This window comes from Ambystoma mexicanum, chromosome 5q, assembly GCF_040938575.1.
Source record: "Ambystoma mexicanum isolate Mex_15411 chromosome 5q, UKY_AmexF1_1, whole genome shotgun sequence".
NCBI classification, from domain to species: domain Eukaryota; kingdom Metazoa; phylum Chordata; class Amphibia; order Caudata; family Ambystomatidae; genus Ambystoma; species Ambystoma mexicanum.
The window spans coordinates 514,092,353-514,106,821 of record NC_090933.1 but is presented as its reverse complement, the minus strand read 5'-3'; the positions used below and the strand labels follow the sequence as shown (position 1 = coordinate 514,106,821).

The 14,469-nt window shown below is 41.0% G+C and overlaps 1 protein-coding gene across 1 annotated transcript in view; it reads right to left on the bottom strand.

Moving 5' to 3' along the window:
• Positions 1 to 707: 707 nt before the first annotated feature.
• ASXL3 (ASXL transcriptional regulator 3) overlaps positions 708 to 14,469 on the bottom strand; it is a 1,228,938-nt gene continuing 1,215,176 nt past the window's right edge. Inside the window, exon 12 of the mRNA XM_069620988.1 lies at positions 708 to 12,778. Coding sequence (XP_069477089.1) covers positions 9,230 to 12,778 — 3,549 coding nt within the window. The 3' untranslated portion in view covers positions 708 to 9,229. The remainder of the gene's footprint in view (positions 12,779 to 14,469) is intronic.

Below are 14,469 nucleotides of genomic sequence, written 5' to 3'. Positions count from 1 at the left end.
ATTTCTGTATCTTTTATGTTGGTAACAGCTTCTTTCTCAGACCTGGGCCACAGTTCTGCAAGTTCTACTACCCAATGTGACCACCACTCACCTGCCTGTCCTCCGCTTTGCCGCTCTCACAGGCATTCAGCAGTATGCTTCTGACAGTGGATATCCTCTCACTAGTTTTTCCTCCCCACTGAATATCTTTCAGTGCTGTGAGCAGGGTTGAGGGATGAGGAAAAGTCCTTTGCTGCTGTCCGTTATCAAGGGCTTGGAGGGCACTTCACATTTTTACATCATATATATTTTGATGTGGAACTAAAGTCACCAGGGTTGTGTGTTAAACTACCCCTGCATACATGCATTATTCCTGGACATGGCACTTTTTCTTGGACACTGCACTGAGCTGGGAGTCATTGGCATAATCTGTTCTTAATAAAATATACTATGTAACAACACATATACATTTGACAGGAGGGACTTAATGCTGCAAATTGGCTAACTGCAATGTTTAATCTATGCTTTTACCTGAGATTTTGTGTGTGATGTACTGCACTGGGTTTACATTTCTTAATTAAACTTTATAATCACAAAAAAGATGTATTTGTAAATCTATTTTTTCTAGTAGAAACTAAGCCTTAATAGTAGCACATCTGCTTTATAAAAGGAACTACCATTTTTAAGACACATTAGTTATGTGGAAGAATACAGGAAGATAAGACAACTGGTTTTATCATTTTTTATTTCTTTTTTTCCTTCACGTATTTTAAATGAAGCCCATTTTGTGTCAGGGGAAAAACAAGAAAACAAAGACAAAACTGTATTTAATTTATAGCACTGTGAGCCATCACATTTTTGACACATTTACAAAACAACAAAATAAAAGCACCATTAAAAAATGCATGATCCCTGATTTCTAAATAAAACACTGTCTTCTTTCTGGTTTGTTAAAATGCTTGTACATTGTTATTTTAGTGTGGTAGCAACGCAAGCACAAAGCAAACGTTAAATACAACAATCTCATTGTAATGAGCTGCTCTCCCCCTTCTAAACCTAACAAACACATTAGTGATTTTGTAATGTGGGAGTTTTTTCTTTGGTAGAAAACCGAAGGATTTTTCTTGTGTCACTGCAATTGGCCACCATGTAGTCTCCAACACACCCAATTTCTACATGTGTGTGCGTACGTGTACACACACACACACACACACACACACACACACACACACACACACACACACACACACACACACACACACACACACACACACAGCATTTTAAGTATCTGTTAATGACAAACCTTTTTCCAAATGTAGAACTGTAATACTGCCCTTTCAAAAGACATTGAATGGCTAATCACAAATCTATGTAAACATTTTGAATACTGACAAAAATAAAATGTAAAAAAAAAATCACATTCCCTGAACATGGAAGCAGGGGAGAATTTTTTTTCTTGCAACCCAAAGAACAGTTACTGTTTAGAAAACTACATAAGAATTATGGCAACAAAGTAAAGCACTTTTTTGTAACATTGACAGTACAAAGACAACGAAGGATTCATGTGGACAACATTTCTCTGTCAAGCTCATAAATCCCAGTACAACCCCAAATGTGACTGCAAAATGAAGGGATTTTTCATTTAAATAATATAGATTTTAACTAATGTCCATTTTTACAATGGCACACCATGATTACATACAAGAGGACTGCACATTTCAGAATCTTTAGAAAATCACATTTCATAATGCACAAGTTATTTTTCTGGGAAACACTGCGTTGTCACTTTTCTCAAGAGAATAATATATTTTTTAAATAATAACAAGCTCCATTATGGACCAGTGGTGTTCAATTTGAGTAGAATACCAGCAAATACAGTATTTGAATGTTTAACTCAAAGTTATATCTGGTACTACAAAACACACTTTGAAAGATTCACTGACCAGATGCTATAATAAGTTAAATGGTGCATTGCTCGTTAGTGGTGGGTGACAGTAAAGAGAAGCTATTTTACATACAAAATCCAAGTAGCAGAAGATGGATGACAAAGGATCGCATCAATAACTACAAAAAAACTACAAAGAACGGGTAATGTACTGGAACTGTGACGATTTTATTTTAAGTTGAAAATCATTTTTTTTTTAAACAAGCCTTGAGACAAAGTGAGAATCTCCCGCATTATGAACATTCGGTCTTGTTGAATGTACGAGCCAGCTAAGTGACAATGAAATCAGACATTATTACACATCAGGCTCTCACAAGTAAATTAAGTACCAATAGCCAGTAAAAAGGAATGATGTTATTGTTTTTCTGGGAGAGCTAGTTGTCTAGTGCAGTCTCTTAATCTGGGAAATACATGGGTAGGCCAGGCGAAGATTTACTTGGGTAGAGTTTAACTCTTTAACTAACATTCCTCTATCCCTATTTTCCACAACTGTCTTATGTTTTCTTCTTCTGCCTTATTATAACCAGCGCCTAGCTGCCCATGGGCTTTGTGTGCTTATATAAATGCCAAAATAAATAAACAAATAAATAAATAAAATCAACTGAGTTTTGGGTGACTTGAATCTGCTCACATTTATTAGTAATGTGTGTTAGACAAGACACAGACATTTTCGTCCAGGACTTTTAAGTTTCCCAAAAATATTTCGTGCATGGTGGGGGTTAAAAAAATAAAAAAGTGGACTAGCACCAGAGAGGTCTGCTAGCCCCTGCAGAACCTACAGCAAATATTAAAACAACTGTTTTAGTAATTTATTTTAATTTAGGGTTTGGCCCCTTTGCCTGCAATATTGTGAAGCATTACAAGGCCAATATAACCGTTCTTTGTTGTATTTTTATGATCTCCCATGCTCCCCCCTCCACCCCACCCATCTTGTCTTGTGGCACCTGGAAATACCTGTGTATAAGCACCGTACAAATGTCCAATAAAATAAAAGAGGCCTGGGCAGATCCTTAAAGAATGGACAAATATTCCTATGCCTCAGAAAGGCCCTCCTTCACCGAGCACTTCCCTGCAGGAAGCTAACGAATTAAAACTTTTATAAGAGCAGGCCCCCACAATGAGGAGACCATGTTTAACTGTTGTAAAAGCCTCCCATCGTACACATGCAAACCATAACATTTTAGCACTGGTTCTTAGAATCCCACTATGGGCAATAAATGACCCTTTGAAATTCATGGGTCAACCTGCTTTTTTAATGAGTGATATATGAATATTTTGAGTCACGGCTGGTTCACTCAGACTGCAAAGGGGAAAAAGAAATGAAAACATACTGTCTGCATAAATGCTCCAGTGTGCATTGGAATTTCAAGGTTTTGCAAACGCCAATATATGAGCCAGAACATCTATTTCTATGGTGTTTCTACAAAAGTGCATCTTTGTCTTGGTAGACTGACAAAGGCACAGAAGAGAGTGATGCAAAATTTCAGCACCCAAGCAGAGATACCTACAACAACTTGCATGTATAAAACAGGGAACAGGCTGGCAAAAATAAGTGATTTAATTCCAAAACCATTTTTACGACGTAACTGTTTTTTTTTTAAATGTAGACTACAAACAGGATACAGAAGAGAATGGGGTAGTATTTTAAAAAGATTTTAGGACAGGATGACGCATATCAGATCAAAGCAATGATAATTCACTGTTTCTTTAAGCATGGCAACACATGCAATTAGATTCTGGTTTTAATTTTCAGGGAGAAACATTAGGGCATAGTTACATTATTTAGTGTGGCAACGTGGACAGAAGAAAATGGATAACACTCATACTGTAGCATGAGAAACAGGTGTCGGTCACCAGTTAACTAATATAACCTAATAAGAACTTTGCAGGTAATTGTTTTTTATATTCAGTCGAGTTTGTAAGCTTTACGCAATTGCGATAAGGATATTCTTTCTTTTGGTGCATGGACCCATGAAGTGGGTAGCTCAATTGTTTTGGTTACAGGAACACGAAGATACTGACAGCCATAACTTGTCTACAACGAAGCACAGAAATATAAGATTGGGCACAAGATTGTAAGCTTTGCTGATGGTTGGGCAGAGTACTTTTCTCATGAATCAAAAGACAAACATGAAATTTGGGAGTAAGCAATATATGTCATGTTGCTGCAACAGATGGGATTGTCTAGATGCCTGGTGAGATGAGATGGGGTCATGAGCTAAATTTGATCTTGTCTTGTGCCTTGGGACCATAGACTGGAGCATAATACACAGTACATCGTCTCTGGTGCCCGTAGAGGTGATGTTCGTTTATGAGCTACATTACATATTCCCTACTGCACAGAAAACAAGATTGGTGGCAGCAGCTACAGTGTATCCTGATGCCTGGGTAGGGGAGATGAGTGGGGGTGCACCATTGACATCTTCTATAACATGAAGTAACACTTGACATTAGAGGGCAAGAAGAGCATGCCATGCTTACTAACCCATACAAAGGACCCCCCACAAGAAGCAAGACGGGAGCCTGATTAAATATGTTCTGGGGAGAGACAGACAAGCAGAAGTGATTATGTGTGTTTTTTTCTCTGGGGAAACGTTACAGACACGTTTACCTGGAAACATGATTTACAATATTGTAGTCAAGTAAAATGAAGGTTTTTATCACCCAGGACATTACACCGAGTGCTTTAACCTACAATACCAATGTAGAGATGCACAAGGTCAGGTAATTAATATCCTAAACAAACACACAAAGCAAATTTGAAGCACAGTTTAAACTATTCCTTGATAGAGAAGACAGAATCTGGGATCACATCGGTGCATCTCTGACCATGCCTTTTATCAGTAAGCATCTCCTCCTACTATAATACTAAGACAATGCAGTCAAAAATGATCATGCATCAGGATCCTGCTTGTTATTCAAAAGGCTGGTCGGTACTCTAGCCTTGTTTATGCTACAGTCTGGTTTGCAAATGTACTGCTAAGAGTGAACATATGCTCCTCAGTGGGAGTTCAAGTTAATGATTTTCATGACTTCTTGAACATAAAACAGAAAAATGAAGCACCTCTGAGAAGTATTGTGGAATGCGAGTCATGATTGATGTCCATTCTAAACCATTGAGGCAGGGCATGAGACTGAATATCACGCTGGTAAAGGAACATGCGATTACGATATCATATGAGGGGGAGGATATGACTTTTAAATTAGGCTGCTTTTGTATAATGGGTCAAAAGCACAGAACGTCAATGTTTGGTGCATTTTAACACGACAGTCACTTCGATGTACTCTGCAGCAATTGTTCAAATATAAATTGGCGACATGAGTTCTCTCCAAGCTTGAGACATCACAACAGCTCGAGTTGCTGCTTAGCAGCCATTGTTGTTATGAACTAACAGACAACGCATCTGGGGTACAGCAAATTGAGCAGCAGATATGAGGAAAGAGCTCAATGGACAAAGTAAACAATCTTAAATTATTTTTTACGAACTCGGTTCAGAACCAAACAGACAGTAACGTTTGTTGTACTAGTTAAAGCACAGAGGTTGTAGTCACCAAGTATTTACAAATTAGCATCTTTGTTTTAAAGGGGGTAATTTGGGGATTAGCAAATAATCTTCACCAGAATTTCGTCTCATATGCCATGCAGGTCAGGATTTCTTCACAGCTTTTAGGTTACATGTAACAACGAGATAAGCAATTAATTCAATTTCTCTTATGTCCATGAACTCATCTGTTAGTGGGTAATACACAATCACTTGAAATTAGTGGGACACTAAATTGGGAAAAACGGGCACAATCAACCGTGGCAAAATCGAGTTGAAAATTTAGATTGCACATTAGATGACGTAAGCATTCTTTTTACAGTGCGCTGTACTACATCACAATCACTGGGCAACGTAGTTCTAAAGAACAACACCTTACCATAAACATGCATCTTGAAAGAACAATACAAACGTGCCTGATATGTGTGCACAAGGGAATAACAGGGCACTTAAAAGTAGGAAGAAAGTGCATCTCTTTGATATCTTGTTTACTTATATACTGCCTGAATTGTAACCAGGCATCCTACTTAATGTGGATGGTTGATTATGCAAATTCTTTTTGCTCATCACATTCTGATTTCCTGCTATCAAGAAGGAGATGTGAATGCAAGGATTCAAAAGTTAATACAACACAGAAAATTTAGTTTTTGTTCAGGCATACAGTTACACTTCATGTGGTAATTGGTGTTAAAACACATTGTGTGGCAAAAGTGTTTGACATTCAATAAGCCAAATCCATAATGCAAATATTGTGCAGCACATGTGCTTTAGTGGCTAATATACAAAGTACATTTTTACCACAGCTTTGTACATTAAGGCCACAGTGCTTGAAATCAGATACTGAACACACTATGTCGGGGGTGGGCGAAGTTGCACATTTCAATAATACATCATATTATCTCCAAAATGGAGGAAATTACATTTTTGGGGTTAAGCCACTTAGGTTATGAATCTGAGAAACTTAGATGAATGTTTTTCTCTCCCAGAACTTTTCAGAAAGACGACGTGGAGAGATGATATGGTTGCATTATGGTCTCCTTTGGGACGGCATACTGGAAATTGGTATGTACAGCAAATTAAACAGTGAGCTATGAAACATAAAAATGAAGTGCTTTGTGTTGCTCATGATGCTGAAATCACAACGATAAAGTCAAGCAGGTACTGTATGGAACTGAAATTACAATATAACAATATCAATGATAAACCATATAAATAGGTAATATTCTCGGCATAAGAACAGGCAACAATAAAGTGCATGTTCTTCAAATAAGTTTACGTGGTTAAATAAAAGGCAGCAGTGCAAATACAACATTTGAAATGGGATATTTTCTTATTTGCCATTGAGATTTATCAAGCTTCAACCAACCTAAATGTAAAGGCGACTCACATTCTCAAATTAATAATATTGTTGAAATGTGATAGTATCTTATTGCATTGGAATCAGTTTTCTCCTGAAGCCAACATCAGCACTTGTCAAATTCCGGCATATTGATGTGGTTTTGAGCAGTAATTTACTCCAAGGAGATTGTCCTGAGTCCTAGTCACGCGTACGTTTTGGCAATGCTTACCCCTTTTCAGACGTGAGGGACATCCCTCCTAATTAGCTTTGTAGTCACTATAACGGATGAGGGATTTCTTCAAGAATGAGACCAGCAATAGCGAATCCTCTCCCACATTTCACATAATTACAATTCAACAATAAATAATAAAATATGGATGTCTTGCTGTGTACATCATACAACATGTATGTTTTTTGTTAAGCGGCACATGATCAACTTGGGACTTTTTTGGCATAAAAGTCGTTTTCCTATTTTTCTCCTCCACAAACACATGCCTTTTAAAAGAATAAAAAATAAAATTAAAAAAAGGACTTCTTTCACAGATCACAATCTTGGTTGTGTATTTTAACAGAGTAGTACTGGTTAGTGGTGTTGCTGCGATAGTGCAGAATAACAAAATATCTTTTTTGTGTTTTCACAGGAGGGATTACGTCCACATGGAAGCGTCTTGCATATGAAAGGTGGAAGGGAGAAGACTCTCCCCGAGCACAATCTAAGTCGGGCAGATTTCCACCGTAGCGAAAGCCTCAGCAGCAAGCTTTGTGATGCGAATCCATAAAGTCAATAAGACCAATCTCACCTCAAAAAAGGATAAAACTTGGGAAAAGTTCAACCTAGAACAAGACAGTGGCGCCCTTTACTTTTAAAAGCATACAGGTTTTAGAACTACAGCGTGGCTGCTATTCCTTAAACAAGAGTGACGGACACATCTCTTCCGAATAATGTGGCACAACAGCAGTCACTGTGTCTGTCCCAAACGTACAGGCATGGGCAATGCAAATTGAGAAACATCAACAGAGGTGCTTTGTTACCGCAACTGCAACCCTGCAATGCAGTAATAGCATAGTGGGAACTGCCCCGGGGACTACATTTATTTTGAAAACAGACACCTTCATTTTTAAATAGAGGGTGGGAGGAGACTAAAATTGCCCATTTAAAATATATAATGCATATCTAATGCTGGGCTTAACACTTACACTGCCAGACCACGGCGGACCACTGGTTCCTTTTAAGGTGCCTGGAAAGCAAAAAATACAACTGTAGTTCTGGATGTATGTTTCCAGGGGGGCAATGTGCAAGCCAAAATTGCATGCCATCAATAGAAATCATACTTTAAAACAGAAATTCTGATGGATGCCATCTGCACTAACCAGTTAGTGCAGAATTAAGCTGCATGAGTGAGCATGGAGGGTAAAACAAACTATTTTTAAAATCAATGAAAAGAAAAACAAACTCCACACTGTATATATTAACAAAGCATTAGAAAATGCTTCATCGGAAGCAGGGCTTTCTCTCGGTTTTAATGTTTGGACAATCGTGGAGTTTATATTCCTAATGTATTGATTGACACACTGAATTGATGTAGCTGGATGTTTTCAATTTAAGTGAAAAAATAACGCAATTGAAGCATGTGATTGGGATACGGACATATAATCAAATCATCTGCATTTTTAGCTGGGATCCTGCATGTCCTCTATTTTGGCATATATATATATATAAGGAACCCCTTTGAGGTTGAGGAGAAAGAGCAAACAATTAAAATATCAGTCCACAACACGATGGGTGGAATTTGGCAAACATCACCCATCAAACGTGTGGCAGTATTTTCCCTTTCCCTTGGTAATCCAACTTACTCCACCGTACAGAAGACAAGTTTCATAAAGTTAGCAAGAACAAATAAATACAAACTAAGGCCAATTGTCCACATCTAACAGACCTTGCAACACTGCCTGACCAGCACTCCATCGTTGCCACGTTCCCTTTGTCAGTTGTGCATGGAGTGCAATGCAACACACCGATTCACCATGGAAATCCTGGGGAAGTGTGCTTAATTTAGTTTCATGGAAGGACCTTCTTGAAATCTGAGAATGGTGCCAATCTCATGTGCATAGTAACAAATAACATTTCCAATCCAAGTGTTACATGTTCCTCTCCCTGGGCAAAGCTTGCAGGAACCTTCGGCCATCCACGGTAAGTGAACGTACAAAACCATGGTTCTTTTCTGCCTTCAACATGGAATGTGTCTGCTGCCACTGCCCAGAGCTATGTTGTACAAGAGATGAGTGAACACTGACATTGAGAAATTTCACAAGAGAACATTAAAAAAAGCTTTTTAGAATAACAAAAAAAGTTGCCCGTTTCTCTGCTTTTTTTCAAATTCTCCCCCTTGGTACTGGAAAGGGATTATGCATTTGATTCAGTTTCTACCGTACAACTAAACACGCTACACAGAGTTTGGAAGGGCCTATACAGTCGTCATGGCAGAAAGCGCCACAGCCTTTGCACACAATCATAGCTTTGAGCCTGCAGGAGCATTTTAATTCTAGCTCATCAGCGCTGTTGCTGTCAGCAAATTTCTGAACTGGAATTGGTGCATTCTGCGCAGAAAGGCCCGCCCCTGGGTTTAAGCCACTTCCCAAAATTCCTATGGATTTTTCGATTGCTGATGCAGCCCTTTTGAAGCTTGTGCTACCAAAGTGAATGGTCGGGTAGCTCCCACAGTGCTGCTGTTGCTGTGGCTGCTGTGTGTGTAGTTTTTGCACAGCGTGCTGAGGAAAAGGCTTCTGTGGCGGCTCAGAAAGTAAATAGGAAGAATATTCAGAGTTCTTAAGCGCAAACGCTTTCAAGTGTTCTTTTACCTCATTCTGTTCACAGGCAGCTTGCTTCATGCCTAGTTCATCGTTGCTGCCTAATCCCTCTTCAAAAGAAAGAGGTTCAGATTTTATATTGCTAGAAATGTTTAAAGGGGGAGGCCAACCGAGTCGTTTAGTGGTTTCCAAGGCAATGGCCAGTTGCTTTTGATCAGATTGGATATCGGTGTTCGGTGGAGAAGGGTGGACTAAAAATGTATGCTGCATATTCTGTGATGCACATGGAACGTCACTATCTTTCAATTGATTGTTGGGTGAAAACACGTTCCCCAGCCTCGGCGGCTGTGATGAAATATGGGGATCTCCGAGAGTTTTCGGATCCACATGCCTGTTAAATGCAAATGTGTTAGTGCCAGAGGGCGACTTTGCCGAGCCTTGCATCATAGAAGCTGTTGAAGCAGCACCTCTCTGAGCCATAGACATTTGGTAAAAATGCTGCCTTTGTGAAGAATTCGAGTCGGGATGAAAGCCTCCATTTTTATCTAGATGATAGAGGCCCTGTTGGAAACTGCATGAAGGGAGTGGCCTTTTTTGCTGTTTGATCTCCGGGCTATGGGGAATTCTGTTTTGAACCGAATGTTTGTTCATCCACTCCTGCTTAAAGGGCGGCCCTTGCCCAAGAGGACTCATATTAGAAGCCATGATACAAGAAGTCACCTTATCAGCGTCCCCGGACAGCTTCCTAGACTCACATTTGATGTGTGCCTCTTCTCCCACAGTTCTGGCCATCCTTTTTTTGGGATGGTTTTCCCGTTTTCTGGCATGCAGTGGTGCCATACTTCCCAGCAAGTATCCCTTACCATCAGGAGTTGGAGATCTGGACGTTGGTGTTTCAATGATACCCCTCTCGGATGCATTTATTTTACTCACTGAGGATGTCTGGGAAGGCAAAGGGAGTCTGTTAATTTCTAGCTTTGCTCCGGATCGAGGGTGTGGCAGGACTTTCTCTAAAGGCAGGTTGCCTTGCAACAACTGCGTCACGAGAGGATTGTTGGCTTCCACAGATGACAAACGACAGCTTGAGTTCCCAGCATTTGCATTTCGTTTGAAGGTTTCTGACATTAATGTCGAAGAATCTTCCCCAAAATCCGCATGAGATGTCTTCGAGGCTTGAAAAGTACCAGCAGTGATTTCAGCAGCATAAGTAGGGATATCGGGTCCTGAAAAGTCTTCACTATCCAATTCAAAGTTCCTCTCAGACTCACATCCTTCAGGTTTCAAGGGAACAGCCAGGTTCGTCAGAAGACTTCTAGCATGTAAAGTTACTGTGTGTGCGTAGCCTGCATGTTCAGTGTTCACATTTTCGAAAGTGCTTTCATCGGTGCACTCTTTCTGTTTTGCATTTGGCTGTCTGGATGCCGGTTTGTTTGAATTACCCTGTTCTTTTTCACTCCAGCAAATTCGCTGGTTAGGATTGTACTGACCTTCGCTGCTGTTTTCTGCTCCAGGTCGGAAAGAAGGGGACTGTAACGGTTCAGGGAAACCTTGGCAAGGAACGGCAGTTTCATTTAACTTCTCCTGTAACGAGAGCGGTGGTTCTGAGAGATTTGTGCAAACGGCATGCAAGAGCCTCTCATCTTTATTTGCCGTTTCAGAGTTCAGGCCAGAAAGATGGTCCATGGCTTCAACAGCGAATGTCTCAGGCCGGCTGATTACAGACACCTGTGGACACGATTTATTCGGTGGTACAAATTCCGTTCTTGGAGGCCTGTGTTGTAGGTCTACACTAGTTTCCATATTGTCAATTGTAGGCGCCACAGAAAAATTAGAGTTCAGTGCTGTGCCATGATTGCTGTGGTCAACAATGACTTTGCAGGGGATAGACCTATTTGTGACAGTATGTGGAAAGCCAGATTGCTGAGATTTACAAGCCAAGTCAGTCATACTTACACCGGTAGCAGCATTTTCTAAGTTATCTGCACTTAGTTTGGTAGTGTCTGAATAGGATCCCTTTGCACCCCTGTTGCTAGAAGAGTGGTTTATGGGTGGTCTCTGGACCGGATCGGTAGTGCTTTTGGGTGAAGTGCTCTGCTCATCACTTCTAGGAATGCTGGGCTTATCAGAGGAAAATCTGTCGGCATCCGCAATATGGGGAATAAGTACAGAGCCACTAGGGATAGGATTTGGCGAACTGACCCCGACAGATGACATTGGCACAGTGGGATATTGATTTACATCATTTGACAGCAGCAGTATTTTTTCATCCACAGAGCATAACGCAGGACTGTTCACCGAATCTGGAATGGTATTGGCATCATTATATTTTGGTATAACAGATGTTGAAGGAGCATCAGTTTCAGGAATGGGTTTCAACATATTCACATTACATGCTGCACCTGTAGTGTTTGTATTTCCAACAGAAAGTAAAGATGACGCATCGCTGGCGCTTTCAAAATGGGCTTCTTTGATTGATCCTGGCATAGCAGTACTGCAGGCAGACACTGGAACAACGTTTGTATTAAAAAGCTCTGGTCCACTGCTGTCTTCAGAAGAGGTAGAGGAGGGTGTTTCATCAGTTAGATGTGGTATAGCTATGCTTTCATTTGAGCTTGATGCAGATAAGTCAGTAGCAGTTTCTGCAGCTGTAGTAAGTGGCTGTTGTAATGAAATGGTGGTCTCGCGTACATGGGCAGACTTGCTGTTGGGAGACTTGCAGTTCGGGTTAGCAATAATGACACCAGTAGAACCTTCCACCTTTGTGTCCAAAGTAGCTGGCACATCACATGCTGTGGCATCATCTTTAGCATTCTGGAGTGATTTCCCATCTTTGCTAGGCTGTGAAAGATGGGCTCTGGTTTGATGCTTTGCAAACAATTTCACCTTGGTTTGCTCCTTTATATGTGCTAGTGTTCTGGTTTTACCACTCTCACATGGGCTTCCTACACCTCCAGAGACGATGCTTGCTGCTGCTGCCACTGCTGCGGCAGCCGCTGCCTCTCGCTGAGCTCTGGCTTGTTGTGCTCTTGCTTTGATATCTGCAAGAGTCCTAGCTCCAGTGTTCCTTCCTCCACTAAACGTTGCACTTGAAGAAACACGAGATTCAGCCTTGGAAGCTGGTTGACTCTTTATGATAAAAGGTGGTCCAATTTTTGAAAGTTGAATCTGCAAGGGAGTAACAAAGACATGCTTGATTTATCATGAACATTGTAATGCATAGGATGTGCACTGGGCAGTAACAGGCGATAATATGCAGTGAAACATGGAACTTTGGTAACTCACATGAACGTTTAAGCACAGTCGCTCTATTTGAATGCACCACACATGCATGAGTGTCATGTTAACTGAAAGTCTTCTAGACAACAGACCTGGCTAGAAAAAAGGTGGGGCAACCATACCCGAGACATTTAAAAAGCACAAAGAGCAGGCATGCAGGACAGATTGCATGGGAAGGCTGATGATTAAGCTAAGATGTGGCACTGCACACTTGTATTGAATGAGAGAAACTGACGAGATGTGGGACACTGGCTGCCAAAAATACAATTTGGCTAACAAGACCTGTTCTAGTGCCTGTTAAATCCTGCAGCTGAATAATGGAAAAGAACAACAAATTACTTACCTTCATCAATGTTCTTGAAATGGAAATATTTATAACAATCACCATATGGCATAGGTGCAACTGGATGACTGGCTATGAATGTAGTCAGTGATAACGTTTCTGTAGTTGTGGTTACGTTGGCCTCAACATATTATGAACATTTATCCAGATCATACCATCTTTGGCACTGTTCCACGAAACCGCGCAAAACGTTACAATATAGACCAATCTTGGTATTTTTTGGTTTTGCAAACCGTGCACCAAGACATCAGAACGTGGGGGAGACGGAGAGAGGGCGGGGAGTGTTTTGCTTGGCTTATCTATGACTGAAAACGTTGAAGCATTGGTCAATCTTCACCAGTGGGTCTTATGCGATGCCAACGAATCTGGTACCAAAAAAGTGCTGTGAAAAACGTGGGCAAGGAAGCCCTGTGCTGCCCCTAGTGTGGATAAGTACATGACCCTGATGGAAAGGATATAGCCTAATCTCGCTTACCCCAGCCTTTTTTACGCCCCTCCGAACCATAGATCTTTACTGGATCTGCAAATGGTGAAGTGTGGACAACATTTAAAAACAGACTTGTGGTGTAAAGGGCTTGTTTAAGGTAAGTTAGATGTCGAGGGTAAGAATATGAGGAGTCAAGCAATGTATATATTTCTGATGAAATTTGATTGTTTATTTTAAACACGTGTGTTACGCTCACCTGGCTCCCACAGAGGCGTCGATCTGGACTGGACTGCTGCGGTCTCCACCAATGTGACGCGTAGGGCCGAGATGACGGACTGGACTGGCCCACCTAGCTTCGTTTGCTTGGCCCGTAGGAATATTCTTCTGATGATTTGAAAAGACGAGCTCTCCGTCCCGCATTGAGCGCAGGGGCGCGTAGATAACCAGTTGCTTCACTGGCTCGAAGGAATTGGTGAGTTCCAGGCCAATATTGACTCCGATATTCCCGGCAAGACGCCGTAAGTATGTAGTTCGTAAGAGTTCAAATGCCTGACTTTCACTCTTGTCCGATTCCTTGTCATCCAGGTGGCCAAAACACAGCCATCGCTTTTGGATCCAGTTCCTGGGGGTGGGCCAGTGCAGGAGTATCACCTGGATGTGGGGTCTTCGGGGATTGGCAGTGGGACACTGGAAGGTGAGACATGGTATCCCCTTCCCTGTAACACCCTTTCCCCATCCTACCAGGTAGGATACCTAGGAATTCGACCCCCCACCCCTTTCCCGACACAAACACTCTCTCACGGATAGCTC